Here is a 25,959-nt window from a genome sequence, read left to right on the forward strand (position 1 = left end):
TCTTTCCAGGACTGTGAGTTGTGTGTTGAGCCAAGTATTGCGCCGCCTCGTGGTTCCATTCTGAGCGTTCTATCATTCACATTACTGTTTGAGGGTTGTTTCGCATTGCACTCAAGGCTCTCCAAGCCTTTCTATTCAATGCCTATAGGCGTTGCTATGGGCAACTGATATTTCCAAAGTTTGTCACCGCCCATGGATACGATTGGAAAGTTTAACTTATCCGTTAAAAATATGATATTTTGATTCGTCAAAATCAACGTCAAAACTTGGAGGTACTATATCATTGGATAGCATCCATGTAGCTGCACCGCCTTCTTTTTTTTTCTTCGGACATCGTCTGCTGAGCCAGGCAGGGGAGTGAACGATTGCAAGTTGCAAGGTCTTGTGTCGTTGTTTTCTATTCTAAGGTTATTTTTAATTTTTTGCTATCGATCCACCGTAACAGCCCATGACCTGCGGACATTTAACATTACAGAAGTATTGTTGCAACAAGTTGCAAAAGGTCCTGTCTTGATGATGGGAGAAGAACCTGCTTCATATACAAGGCAAGCGTACTGTAGCTGTCTTGTTCTGGGGTAGCCTCTTCTAGTTCGGGGAAAATGCTAACTAGCACAAGTTGGTGCTAATATAAACTGCTAGCCTCAACGAGCTCATGCATTCATCAGTCCCAGACAGTTCACTTGTTTTTTCTTTTGATGTTGTCAAACAATGTCTGGTAACTAACAAAATAAATGAATGACTACAGTAACTGGTACTAGAGCTGGCTATTGAGTGGCTAGAACAGTAGGACCTGGTGGTATATTTTTTCGAAATTAACGGCCTTTGCTTTGGACATTCCTGTGTTGTACTGTAGAGAGACAGAGATGTCTAGTGACGCTGGCTCGGACGAAGAGTTGCCCGCACCGATGGAGGAAGGGAGTCGAAACGGGAGTATCAGAAAGGTGAGAGCTGTATTCCCTAATGAGTTTTTTTAAAAAACGATTAATGTAGCAAAACCCATCTAAAGTTTATTGCCTCAGATTTTACTTTGACGAGTAGATATATCTGATATTAACTGGACGGTACTATACTGCATAGATGTGCCACATTATTAATACTACGTAAAATTGACCATTAAAGTTATTGATATTCAACACGTATTACCATCCATGCAATTATCCCCAGTTTGCTAGCTAAGGCAGGGGATAGGAGCGTGGCAATGACACGGCAGGGCCAAGGGTCTGGAGGCTGTGGGTTGAAGGAGAGATGTGATGGGATCATGGACACGATATTGGCCATTAACCTAACTTAAATAGCCTGCAGTGCCCAACTAGAATAATTTAAAAAAAAAGTATTGTCTGCTGGCTTAAACATTTAAAGTAATATTTTCTTTATTACTCTGGTGCACGTGTTCATTATTATCGTGATAATTCTGTACTGACTTAAATGGAAATGGTATGGTTTGCTGTCCTTATCACACAGCTCGAGGCTGGAGCATTGCTAGGCTAGCACTCTAATCCCCGCAAGCACTCTGAGGATTACTGGGCACACGCTCACAAAACAAACAACTCACTGAGAGAGAGGGATGAAGGAAGGAAAGGAGGGGGAGAGGGAAGGAAAAATTGAATATAAAGTATGAAGGGTGGAGGAAGAGAGTATAAAGGGTAGGGGATGATAGAGACAGGAAGGTTCTGCCCATTTCTTTTCTTTATTTATTACTCTATAATGGCCATTCCTTCAATGTCATGGTCCATCTTTTCCTTATTCCTTGTCCTGGTCTTCCTGTATAATTAGGAGGATAGACAGATGGTTTTATGGACAAAACACCATGGGCCATTATTATCTTCCTTCACACCTATTACCATTTCTTGTTAATTTCTCAATGGAACTAGCCTGTAGCGTGGGCACTTGTCCCTGGATTGAGAGTCCAGTTCAGCAGCCATAATGCCATTGTGGTGCCTCAGCTGTTTCATTATTGGTCAGTAGTATGATCCTGATCCCAGCTTAAACTTTATGCTATAGCAGCACCCCAGCCTCCTAACCAGGGAAGATTGCTCACCCCAGTCTCCTAACCAGGGGAGATTGCTCACCCCAGTCTCCTAACCAGGGGAGATTGCTCACCCCAGTCTCCTAACCAGGGGAGATTGCTCACCCCAGTCTCCTAACCAGGGGAGATTGCTCACCCCAGTCTCCTAACCAGGGGAGATTGCTCACCCCAGTCTCCTAACCAGGGGAGATTGCTCACCCCAGTCTCATGTTTCTTGTTAGCTTAGATCACATAACCCATTTTAGCGTTGGCATGAGAAGCCACCCTTTGTGATGATAATAATGGGTGCCCTGGTTTACTGCTTTCCTCAAAGTTCCAGATCATATGTGATGGTTTAGGCCTTGTATCTGAATTCCGTGTGTAGGGAGACACACCCCTCCTTCAGTTTATCAAATTACAGAATAAGAGAGAAGGGCGTTAATGACTTGTGGTCGCTGTATTGGTGTTAGGCTGAGGTCAGGTGTAAGAGGTCTTAGAGGTCGTCAGCCTCTACGTGTGAGCACTTACCTCACAGCAGGTTACCAACCGACAACTGCCAGGGCTTGGTCTCTTGGCAACCATCGCCACAGGGATCCTGTTACCAGCAGTAGGCTATCTGATCCTAACTGTGATGGAGACAGGTGGTTCTAATCACCCATACTTAATCTGTGAAGGAAACTAAGGAGGTGCACGGGTCTCCCTAAATCATGTTGATCTGTGACAGGGTTATGTAATCTATTGAGTCCACCAAACCCTACATGCTCATGCTCTCTTGTTAGTTACATGCTTATTATACACTATACACAAAGGCATGACAACTAGAAGAAGTGGGCGCCAGTTACTTTTTTGTTAGTGGTAAAACTACTAGGCCTTATGGCTGACCACTTGATTTTGACATTTTTTGATATGTTCCTACTTACCCAGAGTTGGACAAACTCTGGGTAAGTAAACCATTTTTCATATATGCAGCACCTCGGCTTTCTTTAAACTGAACAGACATAAAAAGGGGTGTCCGTCAGTTTGACTAATTTTAGGTAATTAGGAAATACAAATCCCAGGGAATCCTTTTAAGTTGACTGGTTGTTTGGTCGATAGGCTGTTGGTCTGTTGAGTTTTTACTTTAGTAGTCTATATATAGTGCCTGGAAAATGTGTGTCTGTCTCAGGATTAATCCATTGTGTGTTGGAAAAGCGTATTGATGATGACATTCATTGACGTTGTAACCATTCAGTTTGGTTCAGTACGCGCTGTGATCTGAATGAATACAGTATAGTTTTAACTACGCACATTACTTTATGCCAGACCGCGTAAGCGGAGCCGGGCAAGAAGAGTGAATGTCTCTTACTGAGTGACTGAGTGACTGCCTGCCTGCCTGCCCTTTGTTAAATAGCGTAGTGGTTAGAGAAGCTGACTTGTGAACTATAGGTCCCAAGTTCGTATCTCCTTGCAGGCGATGTGAAGTATGCATAAAGAATTATTCTGTATTGACGAAAACTTCGCTGGTTAAAACCGTTATTATCTGCATTATAGTAAGCCTGATATAAAACAGTTTACGTTTATATTCCGACTGTTTCTGGTGGGTTTTCGAAGTACGCATCCGTGCATGCGTTTTGGGTCAGGATAGACAAACACATTTGCTGGCTTAACATACAGTAGTTACGTTATAGTGAGCCTTAACTGAAACTGTAAACAGTTGTATTGCAACTGTATCTGGCATGGAAAAGTTAATCTTCAGTCTCGCTAGAAATTGCTCAATTCTTATGATTATTTCTAGGAAGTTAGTAGATACTAGTTAGCCTATTACTGGCTAATAAACTGTTAAAACTGCCAGTGGCAAAAGGAATACAGTTCATAGGCTCTAAGGAGGAGGTAAACTTAATAAGAAACGTTAGTTTCTCAATGGAGTCTAGCGACTGCTGAAACGTGTAATGCCATTGCGTAGTGGTTAAAGACAGTGGAAGACCTAAGTTCGAATCTGTTGAGAGCAACAACATTTATTAATTATTCCATGATTCTCTCGTCTTTTCACTTGATTAAAAGTTTAGTTTTTGCCTTTGTTGATAGTTATTTTATAAATGTAATTCACAAATGAAAGAAAGAAGTATGTTTGTTTGCCATGAAAGTAAAAAATACGTTTTCTTATGCTGTGAAATGAAATAGCTTTGGCAGACTCGCTAGCAACTGCTCAATTCTTATGACTATTCCAGTAAGTTAGTAAAGCTTATTACTGGCTAATATGCTGTTCAAACGGCTAGTGGCAAACGCAATACATAGACGCTATTTGTGGTGGAGGTAAACTTAGTAAGAAACGTTAGTCAGTTTAACTGTATCAATGTAATTCACGAAGGGCCAATTAACTATTAAAATGGCCAGTGGCAAGAGGATTTGTTCAGGATAGAGACAAGAGGCTATAAAGACAACCGGAAAATGTACATCTGTGTGGTGTAGTGGTTGATGACACAGCCTTTCGCGTGGGTGACCGGGTTCGAATCTAGAGATGGCAGCACTTTCTATTGCGGGCCGGCTGAACTAGGCTTGCCTGGTTTCTTGTTTGTGTGTGGAACTAACATTTTAAACTCAGCGTTTCCCCACGAAGACGGATTTTGGAACTGTACCCTGAAGTAGCCTTGCACATGTTATGCACAGTTATGCTGCCTCATAAATAAATATGGCGAATGCAAACGACAAGCCAGATTTATAGGACCCTCCAGTTTCCTTCAGGTCTCCTGTTTGGAAAAACATTGTTATGTTTTGCATGTCTTGGTATATTGTAACGAACCATAACTTAAAATCTGCGGTACGTATCGAACTGTGACTTTTGCGTACCACTACACCCCCACTACTTATCACTATTACCAACATCAACAACATTTCCTTGATAAATGTTTGGTTTGTTTGTATTTGTACATTTCTGTTCATCATCCCAGCAATACATTAACCTCCGTCTGTCTTGGATATGCACCTACCAGGTTCCAGGGTTGTGATCTGTGTTGTTATTAACCTCCATCTGTCTTGGATATGCACCTACCTGGTTCCAGGGTTGTGATCTGTGTTGTCATTAACCTCCATCTGTCTTGGATATGCACCTACCTGGTTCCAGGGTTGTGATCTGTGTTGTTATTAACCTCCGTCTGTCTTGGATATGCACCTACCTGGTTCCAGGGTTGTGATCTGTGTTGTTATTAACCTCCATCTGTCTTGGATATGCACCTACCTGGTTCCAGGGTTGTGATCTGTGTTGTCATTAACCTCCATCTGTCTTGGATATGCCCCTACCTGGTTCCAGGGTTGTGATCTGTGTTGTCATTAACCTCCATCTGTCTTGGATATGCCCCTACCTGGTTCCAGGGTTGTGATCTGTGTTGTCATTAACCTCCATCTGTCTTGGATATGCACCTACCTGGTTCCAGGGTTGTGATCTGTGTTGTCATTAACCTCCATCTGTCTTGGATATGCCCCTACCTGGTTCCAGGGTTGTGATCTGTGTTGTCATTAACCTCCATCTGTCTTGGATATGCCCCTACCTGGTTCCAGGGTTGTGATCTGTGTTGTTATTAACCTCCATCTGTCTTGGATATGCACCTACCTGGTTCCAGGGTTGTGATCTGTGTTGTCATTAACCTCCATCTGTCTTGGATATGCACCTACCTGGTTCCAGGGTTGTGATCTGTGTTGTTATTAACCTCCATCTGTCTTGGATATGCACCTACCTGGTTCCAGGGTTGTGATCCGTGTTGTCAGACCCAGCGCAGCAAGCTGCAGCACCGCAGAGCTCGTATTAACCAGCAAATCAACAAGGAGATGAGGATGAGGGCTGGGGCAGAAAACCTTTTCAGGTGAGCTGGGTTGCTGGGTAAATTTATTTCTTTGTAACCCATTAGCTGCTGCGAAAGACTCTACTACTTTTCCTGTGGTCCACAGAAAACATATCAATTAGCAAAATACATTGATAGACCAGAACAGTCACACAACACTAGAAAAACTCCATGAAGGGCAGTTTTATTTCACCAGTGGTGGAGTTTGTTCTCTGATCAAGTGGACACATTTCCTACCAGGAATGGCCTACTAATTTGGAGGACCCCAGAGCCCTGTACCAGTGAAAACATTGAGCTCTATCTCATACAAACATTATTGTACTGTAGGCCGAATGGGGAAGCAAACACACACCACCCTGTTTTATTGCTCTGTTTGTGTCCCATGGTGTGTGTGTAGGTGTGGGTTTTGTGTATTTCCAGCCTGCAAATGTGATTCCTGTTATCTTAACTTGTCATTTAGACAGTTCTGTTTGTGAACCGCAACCAAGCCCTTTACAATATTTGATATGCAATTGCAGGAAAACTCAGGTTGGAAGGTAGTTTATAATGCTAGATAATAATAATAAACTTTAGTCTTTTGTCTAACAAAATATTTTGTAACTTCTAAATAGGGATGTTGAGGAAACAAAACAATAGTCTATTAAGGTCCAAGAAAATCAAGACTGATAATCCTTTTGATATGCCATCACTGGTTTTAAGCCTGCACAATGAAAAAATGGGTGAAATTTTTTTCTGGATTAAAAACTTACTGTGAGTTGTGGTTGAAGATGTTCGAAATTGTACACATCCTAATGGGGCTGACATACATTTGTGAAATTGTTTTGTCTTGACTCTGGACTACATTTCAGGGACAATGTAGCACTTTACATTCCATACTCTAGCCTACCGTTGCACACAAAACATGGGCAAATCCAGTCCGTGGGAAATATTTATTAGTATATTTATTATATATCCTTGTGTACCATTTCTGCCATCCATACCACCCAGCCTTACTGGTATTATATCTATAATTGTTGTCTGCAGTATTTTTTTATCTCTACAAACAGCTTTTCAGTGTCTAAGTTGCCTGTCATTTTTTATATTTTCTGGGGTATTGAAAAGAAAGTCACTAGCCATGTAAAAGTATATTGGGTTGCAAGAAAGGCAATTATGTAAGGTCACATTTTCCCAGGTCTTATAGGCAAAACAAAATCACAATGTGTGAAACGTCTGCCAGTGTCTCAATGCTGCATTCCACTTTGTAATGATATGCTCATATTGTTTTATTAAATACATTCACATCCAAAATAAAAGATGCAAAACCAATAACATAGATAATGAGCCACTATATTATTAATATTTTTTGCTAAAGATATAAAGTGGATATAAAAAGTCTACACACCCCTGTTCAAATGCCAGGTTCTTGTGATGTAAAAGAATGAGACAAAGATAACAAATTTTATCAGAACTTTTTCTACCTTTAATGTGACCAATAAAGTGAACAATTCAATTGAAAAACAAACTGAAATCTTCCTACTGAAACACTAGCCAGTTGGTTGAGCAGTCTTTGTGACTGAAACTCCTGTCACTTAGATCTTTTCTTCTTGCCCTCTTGATCCCAAATTGTGGTCAGCTGCGTCTGCTCAGAATATTGTGCTCTGTGACAATATGCATGTCACAGAGCACAACATGATATTAACTGTTAATGCAGTACACCTGTATGGAAGCATCTGCATTTGTTTGGTTCCTCCACTCATATTTTCAGATATTTCCTTTAATATGTCACCTGTCTGTATTTCAAATCCGCTTGTCATTTATCACTTACCGGAAAAGCAAATAACTCACAAATTAAAAAATACTTTAGAAACAGGTGCCAAGAAAAATAAATGAATCTTAAAATCTACAATTTGTCTCCAAGTAGATGTGACCTTTCTGCCAATAGCCCATTTGGAAGACTTGGATGAATAAAAGGCTTTACTGGGATCTACAAAGTGCATGGTGTATGCTAAACTTGGCACTGGTGCTGTGGTTTAATGAAAATTACATTTTGCTCTCTTTAGCGCAGACCAAAATGTGGATTTTGTATGAAGGAATGGTCGTTGCCCTCATCCTTAGGAAAATTATTTTAATTTATTGATGAAGTACAATATATTCACCATGTTAGAAAAATACAATATAATTAATTACCTTTGTACAGCCTATTTACCCATCTTCATCAAAAATCTCAATTTGTTTTGGAGATGACTGTAAATGTTTTAAATGTATCTTCGATTTCAAAGTGAAACAGTGGTAATAATTCTTCCTGTTCTTAGTCGACCTCCTTTCAAATAATTAAGATTTTATTTCAACTTCTGGTGGCAGGACATCAAAGCTGAGCTGGGTTTTAAAAGAAACAAAACCCTCCGAGGGCATTAGCATCATCCTGATCCTCTCCTTTTCTTCCAAAACCCTAGTTCATCAAATTCATCACATGTAGGGTGGTTTGACTGTTGGTGTAGCCCTATGTCTGATAAGATATGTTGGGATCCCGCTCTTCCTCTCTCATTCTCCCTCTCTCAGACATTCATCTGGGAAGAGGAGGAACAGAGGAGGGGATGAGGGGGAGATGAGGAGGATAAGTGGCACTTAATTATAGCAGTGTGCTTTCTTCTTCTTTAGTGGTCTGTTTGGCTGAGTCAGGCTCTAATAAGATAAACACCCGAACAACATCAAGCTAATTGAAAGGAAACTAACTGTCTAGTGTGTGTGTCTATGTTTGTGTGTTTTTGTCAACCCTCACGCTTCTTACTTAATTTTTTTTCATCCCACTTAATTAGGTTTTAAGAAAAGCTAGCGTAAGGGAAAGAAAGAGTAAATGTAGTCATTGAATGAGTAGAGATTTCATGCACCCAAGTCCGTTTTATTTTTAAGCCTAATTCTGTTTAGTCCCCTCAAAACTACATCAGATTACTTTTGATGTCTGGGCAAGAAAAAAAAAGTATAATAATGTAGGCAAGTTTTAGTTACGAATTAAGAAATTTTGGTGAAAGCTGCTCCATCTCAACCAGAACATGGATATCATTTAGCATTCAGCCCTGAACACATATTGGCATTTAGGTTCGGTTTCAGAAAGTGGGAGGAGTATAGAAACCAATGATTAATTCTATGTCTCAGGATATACTTGGCCAAATTAATGTTATGTTATATATATATATATATATATTATTATCATATTTTTTTAATGTATTCACGTAGCCGGTTTTCATATCCACTGCAGTGTACAATAATTAGTGCACATACATTTTCATACGTTTTAATACTCAACTTCCATGGAAATCAAACACCTATCCTGGTGTTGCGTGTGCCATGCTCTACCAACTAAACTACATGGGAACCATTTGATGGGACCCCAGTTCAATGCCACTGGGTTTTCCTACCATGTTCAATACATTCTATTTTAAAGTGTCTGCATTCTGAGATTCCATTAATCTTTTAAAGGTTTACACAGCCCTGTCCACGTATTCACCAGATTTTAATAGTTCATTCAGAGTTGATACATGGTTTATTTAGGCTACGACAAGGAATTGTACTTCTGAATGGCAATGTGGCCCGATTGACACAACCAGGGCCTAAAATGTACTTTGTTGGTTCACCTTTTAGATAAAACATCTACCAGTCAGTTAGATTATTTAGCATGCCCCCCTCCATGCCATGAATCACAATATGTAATATTTCTTAATCTGTAACAAAACATGTATTTCACGTAATAATTCTATTGCTCAATTTCCAAACAATTTTGGACGTTTGTCTAAGCTAAAATCAAAGATGACACATTTACTGCTGCGCCTTTAAGGACCGGAGTTTACCGTGGTAACAGAGCTAACAGCACTCTTGGGTCTGTGGGGAAATGTTTATCCACTGCCACTTGCCAGTTTGAACCTGACTATATCATAATAATTGTACATCTTTGCTAGCAGTTAGAGTATGAACTCAATATAACATTGAAAACCACCAAGATGTTAAATATTTTAATAAAATAAAAAAGTAAATACCACAGAAACACTCCCTTCACGCGATTTTTGGGTACCATCGCACTGGGGATGAATCTTTCAACACTCCATTCTGTTAGGCTGCTGTACAGTCAGTGAGCACAGTGTTGTTGAGCGTTGTTGAAATAGCACAGCTATTTAGCTGAATTGCAGAACTACTTTGAAATCATCAGTTGTAGAATTTTCTTGTACTATGAATCTCAACTTGCATGCACTCATACACAAGACAAGTGTCTTGCGAATTTCACAATATACCCACATTTGGCAGGTGTTTGTTTGATGCCCTGGACATAACTCTAGATGACAGTGACGTTTGGGATGGGGGTAATAGCATACCTCGGCGTCACCCAGCCTCCCCATTTCATTGTGACAGGGTCACCAAGACAAAGACGCTGGATCCCCCAGTAAGCTACCAATCAACAGGCTTTGTGTCTGGTGCCTTCCCATTCCCAGGCCAGCATGGAGATTCCCAGGGAGAACAGCTGTCTACCCAACTCATCCCCAATTTTCCTGGTATAATTGGGAGACATGTTTGTCCCGACCAGTAGCCTAGTATAAATGTGTAAAAAGATAGTTTGGTTTTACAACCTTAGATGATTAGTAGTCTATCCTGCTCTTAGACATGAAGACTTTACTTTCCCTGACTAGGTGTACGCTCACTTGGGTTCAAAGCCAGACAGTCGGTCACACACACTCACACTGACTCACACACACACACACACACATACCCACACAACCTTAACCCTAACCCATAAAATCCTAATACTAATTCTAACTATTATGTACTCACAAGCATAGTTAAGCAAGAATGCACTCAAACACACACACACACACACACACGCATATTGAGTTGTTGTCTCACACAGATGATGAGCTGTTTTCAGTGAACTGGTTTTCAGTGGTAGTTAGAGGGAGGAGAAGAGAGCGACAGGCTAATGAGGGATGATGGGAGAACGGGGGGTGTATATCTCATTAGAGCTTGGGATTGGCTGATGAAGACGTCAGATTATGTGCTGGCATGCTGGGGTAACAGACCAGTGTGGGAAGAGATTTCTAGTAATGAAGACAGAGAGTTGATAACTAGTCTAATCCTGTAGAGGATAACATCTCTCGGTTCATTCCTGGAAATCTGAGCAATACAGGAGATTTTACTGGGAGTGTGACACTGAAAGTAAGACTGGGACCTATGGCTAGAAAAGAAACAGCTTTTCTCTTGAAGTTATGATGCTTTAATAGTATATGTTTTCAAAAGAAAATAAAACATTTTGTCCATTAAAATATAATCAAATTGATTGGAAATACAGTGTAGACATTGTTAATGTTGTTAATGACTATTGTAGCTGGAAACGGATGATTTGTAATGGAATGTCAACGTAGGCGTACAGAGCCCCATATCAGCAACCATCAGTCCTGTGTTCCAGTGTGACGCAGTGTTTGCTAATCCAAGTTTATCATTTTAAAAGGCTGATTGATCATTAGAAAACCTATTCTTGTTCTGAGCAATGAAGGCTGTTCCATGGGAGAAATTGCCAAGAAATGAAAGATCTCGTACAACGCTGTGTAATAGAACAGCGCCAACTGTCTAACCAGAATAGAAAGAGGAGTGGGAGGCCCTGGTGCACAACAGAGTGGGAGATTTGTACATAGTAAAAGGGATCTAGAATAAGGAAGGCTATGACTCCATTTTGCAACACCATGCCATACCCTGTGGACAGCACTTGATTGGAGTATATTTCCTCCTCCAACAGGACAATGACCCAAAGCACAGCCCCAAACTATGCAAGAACTATTTAGGGAAGAAGCAGTCAGCTGGTATTCTGTGTATAATGAAGTGGCCAGCACAGTCACTGTATTGAGCTGTTGTGGGAGCAGCCTGACCGTATGGTACGTAAGAAGTGCTCATTAAGCCAATCTAACTTGTGGGAGTTGCTTCAGGAAGCATGGGGTGAATCTCTTCAGATTGCCTCAACAAACAGACAACTAGAATGCCAAAGGTCTGTAAGACTAATTTGCTGCAAATGGAGGATTCTTTGACGAAAGCAAAGTCTGAAGGACATAATTATTATTTCAATGAAAAATCATTATTTCTAACAGTGTAACGTTGTTTGTTCACGTGTCACAGGTGATTTCTCTGGCCCTACTATGTATTTTTTGACAAAACTGGAGTTATGTGTCTTACTAATAAACACTAATAAACACACGCAGCGACCTAAAAAGTCCATTAACCCATGGGCTTGCATGGTTGTACGTAGAAGATACACTGGGCACATCAAGCTGATGCAGAGCTCCGTGGTCAGAGAAGTCCTTTCTGCATCCTAAGATTGTGAATTGGCGGCCAGGTTGAGGATGTTGCTTTGAGTTTTCTAAGAATGAGTTTGATGATTTGTGTTTGGTCACCAAAAACAACAACATCAATTTACATTTTTTCACATATCTCAAGTGTGTGCTTGTGTGTTGCAGGGCCACCACTAACAACAAGGTAAAGGAGACTGTGGCTTTAGAGCTGAGCTTTGTCAACTCCAACCTGCAGCTGCTTAAGGAGGAGCTAGAGGAACTCAACAGCAACATGGAGGTGTACCAGACAGAGAGGTAACACACTGTGGGGGAGGGGGAACAATGATTTGATGGCCTATTTCACATGAATTAGACTGGCCTGGAATGTTAGTGATGAGGCAGGGACCTGTGTGTGTGTGTGTGAGCGTGAGTTTGTGTGTGTGTCTGTGAGCTTGAGTATGTGTGTGTGTGTGTGTATGTGTGTTTATGTGACTGTGTGGGGTGAGAGGGGTGCCTGTGTTTTGGTATTGGGGGTTGGGGAGAGGGGAGGTGTGTGTTATTACGCTGTATTTGGGGGTTGGGGAGGGGGGTGTTATTAGGTTGTGTTGGGGTATTGGGGTGTGGGGTGGAGGCAGGGTATGTTATTAAGTTGTGTTGGAGGGGGTTTTATTAGGTTATTTTAGAGGGGGGTGTTATGAGGTTGTGTTTTGGTATTGGGGTGTGGGGTGGAGGCAGGGTATGTTATTAGGCTGTGTTTGAGGGGGTGTTATTAGGCTGGGTTGGAGGGGGTGTTATTAGGCTGGGTTGGAGGGGTTGTTATTAGGCTGGGTTGGAGGGGGTGTTATTAGGCTGGGTTGGAGGGGGTGTTATTAGGCTGGGTTGGAGGGGGTGTTATTAGGCTGTGTTTGAGGGGGTGTTATTAGGCTGGGTTGGAGGGGGTGTTATTAGGCTGGGTTGGAGGGGGTGTTATTAGGCTGGGTTGGAGGGGGTGTTATTAGGCTGGGTTGGAGGGGGTGTTATTAGGCTGTGTTTGAGGGGGTGTTATTAGGCTGGGTTGGAGGGGGTGTTATTAGGCTGGGTTGGAGGGGGTGTTATTAGGTTATTTTAGAGGGGGGTGTTATTAGGCTGTGTTGGGGTGTGGGGGTGTGGGGAGGAGGCAGGATGTGTTATTAAGTTGTGTTGGAGGGGGTGCTATTAGGCTGTGTTGGAGGGAGTGTAATTAGGCTGTGTTGGAGGGGGTGTTATTAGGCTGTGTTGGAGGGGGTGTTATTAGGCTGTGTTGGAGGGGGTGTTATTAGGCTGTGTTGGAGGGGGTGTTATTAGGCTGGGTTGGAGGGGGTGTTATTAGGCTGTGTTGGAGGGGATGTTATTAGGCTGTGTTGGAGGGGGTGTCATTAGGCTGGGTTGGAGGGGGTGTCATTAGGCTGTGTTGGAGGGGGTGTTATTAGGCTGTGTTGGAGGGGGTGTTATTAGGCTGTGTTGGAGGGGGTGTTATTAGGCTGGGTTGGAGGGGGTGTTATTAGGCTGTGTTGGAGGGGATGTTATTAGGCTGTGTTGGAGGGGGTGTCATTAGGCTGGGTTGGAGGGGGTGTCATTAGGCTGTGTTGGAGGGGGTGTTATTAGGCTGTGTTGGAGGGGGTGTTATTAGGCTGTGTTGGAGGGGGTGTTATTAGGCTGTGTTGGAGGGAGTGTAATTAGGCTGTGTTTGGAGGGGGTGTTATTAGGCTGTGTTGGAGGGGGTGTTATTAGGCTGTGTTGGAGGGGGTGTTATTAGGCTGTGTTGGAGGGGGTGTTATTAGGCTGGGTTGGAGGGGTTGTTATTAGGCTGTGTTGGAGGGGATGTTATTAGGCTGTGTTGGAGGGGGTGTCATTAGGCTGTGTTGGAGGGGGTGTTATTAGGCTGTGTTGGAGGGGGTGTTATTAGGCTGTGTTGGAGGGGGTGTTATTAGGCTGTGTTGGAGGGGGTGTTATTAGGCTGGGTTGGAGGGGGTGTTATTAGGCTGGGTTGGAGGGGGTGTTATTAGGCTGGGTTGGAGGGGGTGTTATTAGGCTGGGTTGGAGGGGGTGTTATTAGGCTGTGTTGGAGGGGGTGTTATTAGGCTGTGTTGGAGGGGGTGTTATTAGGCTGTGTTGGAGGGGGTGTCATTAGGCTGTGTTGGAGGGGGTGTTATTAGGCTGTGTTGGAGGGGGTGTTATTAGGCTGTGTTGGAGGGGGTGTTATTAGGCTGTGTTGGAGGGGGTGTTATTAGGCTGTGTTGGAGGGGGTGTTGTTAGGCTGTGTTGGAGGGGGTGTTATTAGGCTGTGTTGGAGGGTGTGTTACTAGGCTGTGTTGGAGGGGGTGTTGTTAGGCTGTGTTGGAGGGGGAGTTATTAGGCTGTGTTGGAGGGGGTGTTATTAGGCTGTGTTGGAGGGGGTGTCATTAGGCTGTGTTGGAGGGGGTGTTATTAGGCTGTGTTGGAGGGGGTGTTGTTAGGCTGTGTTGGAGGGGGTGTTATTAGGCTGTGTTGGAGGGGGTGTTATTAGGCTGTGTTGGAGGGGGTGTTGTTAGGCTGTGTTGGGATGATAGTGGGGTAAGGGTTTTAGCACATTCTGGTAACTGTCACAATAATGATTAGGAGATGGGGGAGTGGTGAGGGGTGGAAGGCAGAGTTGGGTTTGTCTGTGGTGGTGTGTAACATCTGTCATTTAACACCAGTGTTTCTTTCTCCTTCTCTCTTTCTGTCCCCGTAAGCGAATCCATTAATGTTCCCATGATCCCACTGGGTCTGAAGGAGACCAAGGATGTGGACCTCACTGTCCCTCTCAAGGTGAGGAGAAAAACATGTCCCCGTCTTCTTCTGTCTTCCATCTCTGTTTTTTAAAGTGACATGCTGTCCTCTGTCAGGACTTCATCTGTGAGCACTACGGAGAGGACGGCTCCCTGTTTGAGAAGGAGATCAAGGAGTTCATGGAGCTCAGACAGGTTAGAAAACGTCTAGTGTTGAAGACACTGCCCCCTAGTGCCTGTAGCTTTATCCATAAACTGGCTGACTGGTTGTTTATACTCCATAGATACGTGACATGACACTCTGTCTTGGGAAGAAACACCATGTCCACAGATGTTATATGAAGTCAGATCATCATTCTGTGTTGTACCAAGTGTGTGTTAATATTAGTGTGTCCTGTGTGTGCTGACATAGTGTCTGTGTCATCACCAGGCCATGCGTACTCCCAGCCGTAACCAGGCGGGCTTGGAGCTGTTGGTGGAGTATTATAACCAGCTGTACTACCTCGACCAGAGATTCTTCCCCCCTCACAGAAACCTGGGAGTCCACTTCCACTGGTACACGCACACACACACACACACACGTCTTATTCCTCTCTGGTTCCTGTCTAACCCCCCTCCACTGTCTCTAGGTATGACTCTTTAACTGGCGTTCCATCCTGCCAGCGGGCCTTGGCATTTGAGAAGGGCAGTGTTCTGTTCAACGTAGCGGCTCTCTACACACAGATAGGAGCCAGACAGGACCGCTCAGCCACTGCTGGCATAGACCGGGCAATAGATGCCTTCCAGAGAGCCGCAGGTAGGCCTGAAAACAGAGAAACACTGACGGGCAGCAACCCTCCAACATTCTGCCCTGTTCACACACACACACATCGGTCCTCGTCTGTTATTATGAATGGGTTTCATCTGCACTGTTCACACACACACACACACATCGGTCCTCATCTGTTATTATGAATGGGTTTCATCTGCAGTGTTCACACATACACACACACATCGGTCCTCGTCTGTTATTATGAATGGGTTTCATCTGCACTGTTCACCCACACACACACACACATCGGTCCTCGTCTGTTATTATGAATGGGTTTCATCTGCACTGTTCACACACACACACACACACACACATCGGTCCTCGTCTGTTATTATGAATGGGTTTCATCTGCACTGTTCACACACACACACACACACATCGGTCCTCGTCTGTTATTATGAATGGGTTTCATCTGCACTGTTCACACACACACACACATCGGTCCTCGTCTGTTATTATGAATGGGTTTCATCTGCACTATTCACACACACACACACACACATCGGTCCTAGTCTGTTCGGATGAATGGGTTTCATCTGCGGTTATTTCATGTGGCTGACGTGTGTGTTGTGTGTAGGGGCCTTTCACTACCTGAAGGAGAACTTCTCCAACGCTCCCAGTCTGGATATGAGTGGCCCGTCGTTGTGCATGCTGGTCCGGCTGATGATCGCCCAGGTGCAGGAGTGTGTGTTCGAACGGGTCACACTCACGACGCAGGACACACACTTCACCTCCCAACTACAGGTGGCTCAGGAGGCAGCCCGGGTGAGGGGACGTGTGTGTGTGTGTTCATGTGTGTATCCTTGTTTTCCTACATTTTCAGGACCGAACCTCACTAAAATCTACGGATTAATTGCATTTCAAAAGACTTTGGCCTGGTTCGGTTTTAGGTTTAGGCGTGAAGTTTGGGTTTGATTAAGGTATGAACGATGTACCCATCCCTGAAACCCCCCTCTGGTCGTCTGCCTGTGTGTGTGCCGTCCAGGTGTCAGATGTGTATAGCTTGGTTCTCCAGACCATGACCCAGCCCATGGTGAAGGACTACGTCCCGTTCTCCTGGGCCTCCATGGTTCAGGTGAAGGCGGAGCACTTCAGAGCCTTGTCCCACTACTACGCTGCTGTGGCTCTCTGCAACCACACACGTATGTACCGTTTAGCAGCACCGGTTCACTACATTTTGACCGCGTGTGTGTCTGGGTGCGGCCATTGCCATTATCGTTTGTGTGTGTGTGTGTGCAGCAGGGCTTCCATAAGGAACCTTTGACAAGCATTATTTTCCTGGACATTTGAGAGATGTACCGGACACATATAGCAACACTGTGATCTAATTGGAATCAATTACAGGTGCTGGTCATAAAATTAGAATATCATCAAATACTTATGATACCTATGATAGAAATTACAGACCTCTACATGCTTTCTAAGTAGGAAAACCTGCAAAATCGGCAGTGTATCAAATACTTGTTCTCCCCACTGTATATATATATATATATATATACGCTCATAATCCTGTATTGTGTGCAATATACTGTACGTGGATTTATTCTCCAAAAAAACCTGTTATGTTATAAGAACATTGTAACTTTATTTTATTGTATATCATCATTTATTTCAGTAATTCCATTCAAAAAGTGAAACTTGTATATTATATTTATTCATTCCACACAGACTGATATATTTCAAATGTTTATTTCTTTTAATTGTGATGATTATAACTAACAACTAATGAAAATCCCAAATTCAGTATCTCAGAAAATTAGAATATTACTTAAGACCAATACAATATTTTTTAGAAATGTTGGCCAACTGAAAAGTATGAACATGAAAAGTATGAGCATGTACAGCACTCAATACTTAGTTGGGGCTCCTTTTGCCTGAATTACTGCAGCAATGCGGCGTGGTATGGAGTCGATCAGTATGTGGCACTGCTCAGGTGTTATGAGAGCCCAGGTTGCTCTGATAGTGGCCTTCAGCTCTTCTGCATTGTTGGGTCTGGTATATCACATCTTCCTCTTCACAATACCCCATAGATTTTCTATAGGGTTAAGGTCAGGTGAGTTTGCTGGCCAATTAAGAACAGGGATACCATGGTCCTTAAACCAGGTACTGGTTGATTTGGCATTGTGTGCAGGTGCCAAGTTCTGTTGGAAAATGATATCTGCATCTCCATAAAGTTGGTCAGCAGCAGGAAGCATGAAGTGCTCTAAAACTTCCTGGTAGACGGCTGCGTTGACCTTGGACCTCAGAAAACACAGTGGACCAACACCAGCAGATGACATGGCACCCCAAACATCACTGACTGTGGAAACTTTACACTGGACTTCAAGCAACATGCATTCTGTGCCTCTCCTCTCTTCCTCCAGACTCTGGAACCATGATTTCCAAAGGAATGCAAAATGTACTTTCATCAGAGAACATAACTCAGCAGCAGTCCAGTCCTTTTTGTCTTTAGCCCAGGCGAGATGCTTCTGACGCTGTATCTTGTTCAAGAGTGGCTTGACACAAGGAATGCGACAGCTGAATCCCATGTCTTGCATACGTCTGTGCGTGGTGGTTCTTGAAGCACTGACTCCAGCTACAGTCCACTCTTTGTGAATCTCCACCACATTTTTGAATGGGTTTTGTTTCACAATCCTCTCCAGGGTGCGGTTATCCCTATTGCTTGTACACTTTTTTTCTACCACATCTTTTCCTTCCCTTCGCCTCTCTATTAATGTGCTTGGACACAGAGCTCTGTGAACAGCCAGCCTCTTCAGCTTATGACCTTTTTTGTCTTACCCTCCTTGTGCAAGGTGTCAATGGTCGTCTTTTGCACAGCTGTCAAGTCAGCAGTCTTCCCCATGATTGTGTTGCCTACAGAACTAGACTGAGAGACCATTTAAAGGCCTTGCAGGTGTTTTGGGTTAATTAGCTGATTAGAGTGTGGCACCAGGTGTCTTCAATATTGAACCTTTTCAAAATATTCTAATTTTCTGAGATACTGAATTTGGGGTTTTCATTAGTTGTCAGTAATCATCAAAATTAAAAGAAATAAACACTTGAAATATATCAGTCTGTGTGGAATGAATGTATACATTATACAAGTTTCACTTTTTGAATGGAATTACTGAAATTAATCAACTTTTTGATGATATTCTAATTTTATGACCAGCACCTGTATATGTAGTTGTTTTCAAATGTTAGCCAACATGTTTCATACAATAAAATAAAGTTACAATGTTCTTATAACATAACAGGTTATTTTGGAGAATAAATCCACGTACAGTATATTGCACACAATACAGGATTATGAGCGTATATATATATATATACATATACAGTGGGGAGAACAAGTATTTCCTACTTACAAAGCATGTCGAGGTCTGTAATTTTTATCATAGGTACTCTTCAACTGTGAGAGACTGAATCTTAAACAGAAATCCAGAAAATCGCATTGTATGATTTTTAAATAATTAATTTGCATTTTATTGCATGACATAAGTATTTTATCACCTACCAACCAGTAAGAATTCCAGCTCTCACAGACCTGTTAGTTTTTCTTTAAGAAGCCCTCCTTTTCTCCACTCATTACCTGTATTAACTACACCTGTTTGAACTCGTTACCTGTATAAAAGACACCTGTCCAAACACACAATCAAACAGACTCCAACCTCTCCACAATGACCAAGACCAGAGAGCCGTGTAAGGACATCAGGGATACAATTGTAGACCTGCACAAGGCAGGGATGGGCTACAGGACAATAGGCAAGCAGCTTGGTGAGAAGGCAACAACAGTTGGCGCAATTATTAGAAAATGGAAGAAGTTCAAGATGACGGTCAATCTCCCTCGGTCTGGGGCTCCATGCAAGATCTCACCTTGTGGGGCTTCAATGATCATGAGGAAGGTGAGGGATCAGCCCAGAACTACACAGCAGGACCTGGTCAATGACCTGAAGAGAGCTGGGACCACAGTCTCAAAGAAAACCATTAGTAACACACAACGCCATCATGGATTATAATCCTGCAGCGCACGCAAGGTCCCCCTGCTCAAGCCAGCGCATGTCCAGGCCCGTCTGAAGTTTGCCAGTGACCATCTGGATGATCCAGAGGAGGAATGGGAGAAGGTCATGTGGTCTGATGAGACAAAAATAGAGCTTTTTGGTCTAAACTCATGTTTGGAGGAAGAAGAAGGATGAGTACAACCCCAAGAACACCATCCCAAGCATGGAGGTGGAAACATCATTCTTTGGGGATGCTTTTCTGCAAAAGGGGACAGGACGACTGCACCGTATTGCGGGGAGGATGGATGGGGCCATGTATCGTGAGATCTTGGCCAACAACCTCCTTCCCTCAGTAAGAGCATTGAAGATGGCTGGGTCTTCCAGCATGACAACGACCCGAAACACACAGCCAGGGCAACTAAGGAGGGGCTCCGTAAGAAGCATCTCAAGGTCCTGGAGTGGCCTAGCCATTCTCCAGACCTGAACCCAATAGAAAATCTTTGGAGGGAGCTGAAAGTCTGTATTGCCCAGCGACAGCCCCGTAACCTGAAGAATCTGTAGAAGGTCTGTATGGAGGAGTGGGCCAAAAGTGTGTGCAAACCTGGTCAAGAACTACAGGAAACATATGATCTCTGTAATTTCAATCAAAGGTTTCTGTACCAAATATTAAGTTCTGCTTTTCTGATTTATCAAATACTTATGTCTTGCAATAAAATTTAAATGAATTACTGAAAAATCATACAATGTGATTTTCTGGATTTTTGTATAAGATTCCATCACTCACAGTTGAAGAGTACCTATGATAAAAAATTAGTCTTCTACATGCTTTGTAAGTGGGGAAACACAACCGATTTCACAGGTTATCAAATACTTGTTCTCCCCACTGTACATCTGTAGGCGAATGTCATTGGTTTTGTCTACAACTACAGAGGCAGTCATTTTGCCCCGTTGAAAATCAGCCTGACAATTGCCTCAAAACTGGGGCCGTCACCAGACCTGGGAAAAGATGAGTTATTTATTTTCATGGTGCACACTTCTATGAGCAAAATGCCGGTTATAGCCAGCTAGCGGAAGACCTGGGGTACAGAGTTCAGTATGACTGTATTTGACTGTATTGTGTTCCATAGAGTCAGTTCAAGATGAAGATTGTGATGAAGAAACAGAGAAGTTTTTCCTCCAGTTCCATGTCACAACTCCTGCAAAACCCACTCTCAGCCAGGTCCTCAGAGAGCCTGAGGAGAGACGCAAACTGGGTGAGAGAATGCACACATGCACAAACACGCACGCACACACACACACACACACACACACACACAATGTGCACAGTGGAAGTAGAAGAACCTACTACTACCGTCTGTGTGTGTGTGTGTGTGTGTGCATGTTTGTGTGTGTTGTAGGAAAGGCCCATCTCCGTCGGGCGGTGATCAGACATGAAGAGGCCATGAGAGTTCACAGTATGTGTAAGATCCTGAGGAAGATGGACATTCTTCAGGAGGTTCTGTCCTTCACGCACAAACGCTCTCTGGACAAATACTCTGAGATGGATCAAGAGGATGACTTTGATGAGACAGCAGAAGCCCCTGAAATACACTGTGAGTGTGTTGTGACCTTTTATTTGTCTGATTATAATTGTATTCATTAAATGAGAGCATCGGCCAAACTTTTACTTCCAACTGGACATTGTCATTTGGCACGTCAAAAACACTTTTCCATCACTCATGCATCAAGTGTAAGGGAAAGCTTGTAGCCGTTACGATAGCTTAAACAGTTCCAGAGACATGTTTAAATGAAGAAAAAATAGAAACAACTAGTTTCTTTAAAAATAACAATTTAGTCCCGACCCGTAGTTTGAGAAACATGCAGGAGGATGTGTGGGTGTTTTCGTGAGTTGTTCAATGAGGTGATGAAACTGGTATTGTTCTTTTTTCTCTCCTTAGCTCAGTCCCATCAGAAGCCGGATATAATTACGCCCAACTTCTTCATGGTCTCAGTCACAGACATCTTCCAGAGGCTGGTAGGAGTCTTGATTACATTCATTGGTGGTGAGATGATGGGGACACTGATGACGATGGCCCGACTCCTCCTGTGTGCTCGGCAGGGTCCCCTCTCAGTGTTCTGTGCGCGGGCGCGCTGGGGTCCGGTACGCGTGGTGTGCCTCCAGCGAGGCGAGGGCTGTCTGGGGCTGACTCTCAGAGGAGACTCTCCGGTCCTGGTGGCTGGAGTGGTACCAGGAGGGTGTGCCGAGGTCAGACAGCTGCTAGCTTCCGCTCTCACCACATTAACACTTTCCTCTGCTGTTGCTTTCCTGTGTCGTCTTATTCGTGCACCACTGAAATACACGTGTGTGTGTGTGTGTGTGTGGTCAGGAGGCAGGTCTCAGGGAGGGGGACTACATAGTGGCTGTTGATGGGGAAGATTGTAAGTGGGCCAAACATGGAGAGGTGGTCCACCTCCTGAAGAGCGGTGGTGACAGAGGAGTGGAGCTCAGCGTCATCACACTGCACACACACGACGCACAGGTAGGGGCTGTCTCTCGTTCTCTGTCCATCCCTCTGTGTGTGTGTGTATACGAGTACTCATGCTCGTCAGTTTGCGTGTGGTGGGTGTTTTTATGCATGCACGTCTGTGTTATTTCCGGCTGAGTGTTGAGTTCTGGAGTTGAGTTTTCCCGTGTGTGTTCAGGTGGAGAGAAGGTCAGCCATGCTTTCGCCCAGCGGAGATAAAGAGAACGCTCGGCAACGGAGCATGGGCGGGGCTAAGGGCCAGAGTTCTGCCTCCTTACTCAACTGGAACCGGAAGAAGAATCGGGACGGGGGCGGAGTCACCAAGAGACTGGGTAGCACCTTCAGTCTGCCATTTGGAAACCTCAGAGACAGTGAGTCCATGTACTGAGATGGACACAGTAGGGCACCGGGGACAGGTTTAGACTGTCCCAGACACTAACCACTCAGGGAATGGGAGAGAGGCGTGAAAACACAAGGTGTCCCATGTGACTGGATACTGCATTGTGTTATTGGAGCACACCAAGGACCAGTCGGAAGAAGAGGATTGTGCGAAGGGTGGAGGAGGACATGTCCTGATTATAGAAGTGGGAACTGTAGCTGAGTGTAACTGCCACTGAAGGGGCTCAAAGACAGTCTAATAGGTGGGGCCCGGTCTCCAACCAGCTGAGAGGCCCAGTGTTATGTAGCTTTTCAAACAGCTGAGAGACCCAGTGTAATGTAGCTTTTCAAACAGCTGAAAGGCCCAGTGTTATGTAGCTTGTCGAACCGATGACAGACCCACTGGTAAGGTAGTGTTTTGAATAGCTGAGACGTCCAGTGTTAATGTAGCTTACTAAACAGCTGAATGACTTAGTGTTAATGTAACTTACTAAACAACTAAGAGGCCCAGTGGTAATGTTGCTTACTGAACAGCTGAAAGACCCAGTGTTCATGTAGCTTACTGAACAGCTGAAAGACCCAGTGTTCATGTAGCTTACTAAACAGCTGAATGACTTAGTGTTAATGTAACTTACTAAACAACTAAGAGGCCCAGTGTTCATGTAGCTTACTGAACAGCTGAAAGACCCAGTGTTCATGTAGCTTACTGAACAGCTGAAAGACCCAGTGTTCATGTAGCTTACTGAACAGCTGAAAGACCCAGTGTTCATGTAGCTTACTGAACAGCTGAAAGACCCAGTGTTCATGTAGCTTACTGAACAGCTGAAAGACCCAGTGTTCATGTAGCTTACTAAACAGCTGAATGACTTAGTGTTAATGTAACTTACTAAACAACTAAGAGGCCCAGTGTTCATGTAGCTTACTGAACAGCTGAAAGACCCAGTGTTCATGTAGCTTACTAAACAGCTGAATGACTTAGTGTTAATGTAACTTACTAAACAACTAAGAGGCCCAGTGTTCATGTAGCTTACTGAACAGCTGAAAGACCCAGTGTTCATGTAGCTTACTGAACAGCTGAAAGACCCAGTGTTCATGTAGCTTACTGAACAGCTGAAAGACCCAGTGTTCATGTAGCTTACTGAACAGCTGAAAGACCCAGTGTTCATGTAGCTTACTGAACAGCTGAAAGACCCAGTGTTCATGTAGCTTACTAAACAGCTGAATGACTTAGTGTTAATGTAACTTACTAAACAACTAAGAGGCCCAGTGTTCATGTAGCTTACTGAACAGCTGAAAGACCCAGTGTTCATGTAGCTTACTGAACAGCTGAAAGACCCAGTGTTCATGTAGCTTACTGAACAGCTGAAAGACCCAGTGTTCATGTAGCTTACTGAACAGCTGAAAGACCCAGTGTTCATGTAGCTTACTGAACAGCTGAAAGACCCAGTGTTCATGTAGCTTACTGAACAGCTGAAAGACCCAGTGTTCATGTAGCTTACTGAACAGCTGAAAGACCCAGTGTTCATGTAGCTTACTGAACAGCTGAAAGACCCAGTGTTCATGTAGCTTACTAAACAGCTGAATGACTTAGTGTTAATGTAACTTACTAAACAACTAAGAGGCCCAGTGTTCATGTAGCTTACTGAACAGCTGAAAGACCCAGTGTTCATGTAGCTTACTGAACAGCTGAAAGACCCAGTGTTCATGTAGCTTACTGAACAGCTGAAAGACCCAGTGTTCATGTAGCTTACTGAACAGCTGAAAGACCCAGTGTTCATGTAGCTTACTGAACAGCTGAAAGACCCAGTGTTCATGTAGCTTACTGAACAGCTGAAAGACCCAGTGTTCATGTAGCTTACTGAACAGCTGAAAGACCCAGTGTTCATGTAGCTTACTGAACAGCTGAAAGACCCAGTGTTCATGTAGCTTACTGAACAGCTGAAAGACCCAGTGTTCATGTAGCTTACTGAACAGCTAATAGCCTTTAGAAAATATAGAACATGATGGACTTACCATCACGCTGAATACCACATCATCATGGTGTCTTATGTTGGAAATGTGTTGTTGTACTGTACTAATTCCTGTAACCCAGTCCTGCTTTTCCACTTCATTAAGGTCACTTGACTCACAACAGTAAAAGCTGATAACGCACTAGCCTCCGTTCAGGACTTGAGGTCTGCTCCTATCTTATACGGCAGAAGGTTGTTTACTCAGAGCCTTGAAAGACTCTGCGCTGCCTTATGTCCTTCACCCAAAATTTTAGCATTTTAGTTTTTTATAGAAACATTTTGTCTTAGCCTCATCATTAGTCATGTTCAAATGACTACCCAGAAAACCACGCTAACATGGTTGGGTGATATTCTTTTTTAAATGTTCATCCTATGCACTGGGACATCATAACGTGAGAAAGAAAAACAAATGCTTTTGGATTGTGTTAACACTGAAAGGGTTGATGTGGCGATTAGGGGGTTGTGAATGTACCGGGACACTGGTGTGGCGATTAGGGGGTTGTGAATGTACCGGGACACTGATGTGGCGATTAGGGGGTTGTGAATGTACCGGGACACTGATGTGGCGATTAGGGGGTTGTGAATGTACCGGGACACTGATGTGGCGATTAGGGGGTTGTGAATGTACCGGGACACTGATGTGGCGATTAGGGGGTTGTGAATGTACCGGGACCATGCATCACATACTAGGTGACATGCTACTGTTCTGACCAACACAATGCACACATGTATGTAATGATGATGTGTTGTATATACACTCTGATCTCTACTTTTATATTTGAATCATTTTGCAGATGTGCTAATCCAATGTGAATTACAGTTCCTTAAGTAGAGTTGATTATAAGAACAGGAAGTCCACTGCGTGCAAAACAGCGATCAATGTAACCAGAGAAGCATTACGTTCACACAGGTTTTTTAACGCCAAATCTTCAAAAGATTTTAAAAAAAATGTTTAAGTACAAATCTTTCTTACATTTTTATTACTTTCATGGCAAATGTACAACATTGTTTCCAAAAAAGTTGGGATGCTGCGTAAAATGTAAGTAAAAACAGAATGCAATGATGTGCAAATCAATTAAACACTATATTCAATAGAAAATAGTAAAAAGACAACATAAAATGTTGTAACTTAGAAATGTTATTGTTCCTTGAAAAATATATGCCCACTTTGAATTTGATGCCAGCAACATGGCAACAAAAGCCTGGAAATGCTGTGTAATGCTAAAAAACAACTAATTAGGTTAATTGGCAACAGGTCAGTAACATGATTGAGTATAAAAAGACCATCCCAGAGAGGATGAGTCTGTCAGAAGTAAAGCTCTGAAAAAGACTGCGCAGGCAAATAGTGCAATGATTCAAGAGTAATGTTTCTCTATGTAAAATTGCAAGGAGTTTGGGGATCTCATCC

At 43.2% G+C, this 25,959-nt stretch overlaps 1 protein-coding gene across 4 annotated transcripts; it reads left to right on the top strand.

Moving 5' to 3' along the window:
• Positions 1–343: 343 nt before the first annotated feature.
• Positions 344–25,565, top strand: rhpn1 (rhophilin, Rho GTPase binding protein 1). Of its 4 annotated transcripts, XM_010872460.5 has the most exons (16): positions 354–545; positions 854–941; positions 5,726–5,841; positions 12,288–12,416; positions 14,834–14,909; positions 14,987–15,064; positions 15,300–15,424; positions 15,499–15,665; positions 16,258–16,445; positions 16,666–16,822; positions 20,788–20,913; positions 21,058–21,252; positions 21,598–21,674; positions 21,759–21,905; positions 22,027–22,179; positions 22,343–25,564. In XM_010872460.5, the coding sequence occupies exons 1-16, from the start codon at positions 514–516 to the stop codon at positions 22,550–22,552; spliced, it is 2,064 nt and encodes a 687-aa protein (XP_010870762.1). In that variant the 5' UTR covers positions 354–513; the 3' UTR covers positions 22,553–25,564. The 4 variants fall into 4 exon arrangements, with proteins under 4 accessions (XP_010870761.1, XP_010870762.1, XP_010870760.1 ...); XM_010872459.5 differs by having other exon boundaries at positions 344–407; positions 21,598–21,905; positions 22,343–25,565; XM_010872458.5 differs by having other exon boundaries at positions 21,598–21,905; positions 22,343–25,565.
• Positions 25,566–25,959: the final 394 nt, after the last annotated feature.

Source organism: Esox lucius, chromosome 8 (assembly GCF_011004845.1).
Source record: "Esox lucius isolate fEsoLuc1 chromosome 8, fEsoLuc1.pri, whole genome shotgun sequence".
Lineage (NCBI taxonomy): Eukaryota > Metazoa > Chordata > Actinopteri > Esociformes > Esocidae > Esox > Esox lucius.

Excerpts from the sequence above, each read along its gene's own strand:
- rhpn1 (XM_010872458.5), top strand. The coding sequence starts at position 514 with ATGATGGGAGAAGAACCTGCTTCATATACAAG. Across the intron at positions 942-5,725 it reads GAAACGGGAGTATCAGAAAG|GGTTGTGATCCGTGTTGTCA; the intron begins GTGAGAGCTGTA and ends ACCTGGTTCCAG. Across the intron at positions 15,065-15,299 it reads AGTTCATGGAGCTCAGACAG|GCCATGCGTACTCCCAGCCG; the intron begins GTTAGAAAACGT and ends TGTCATCACCAG.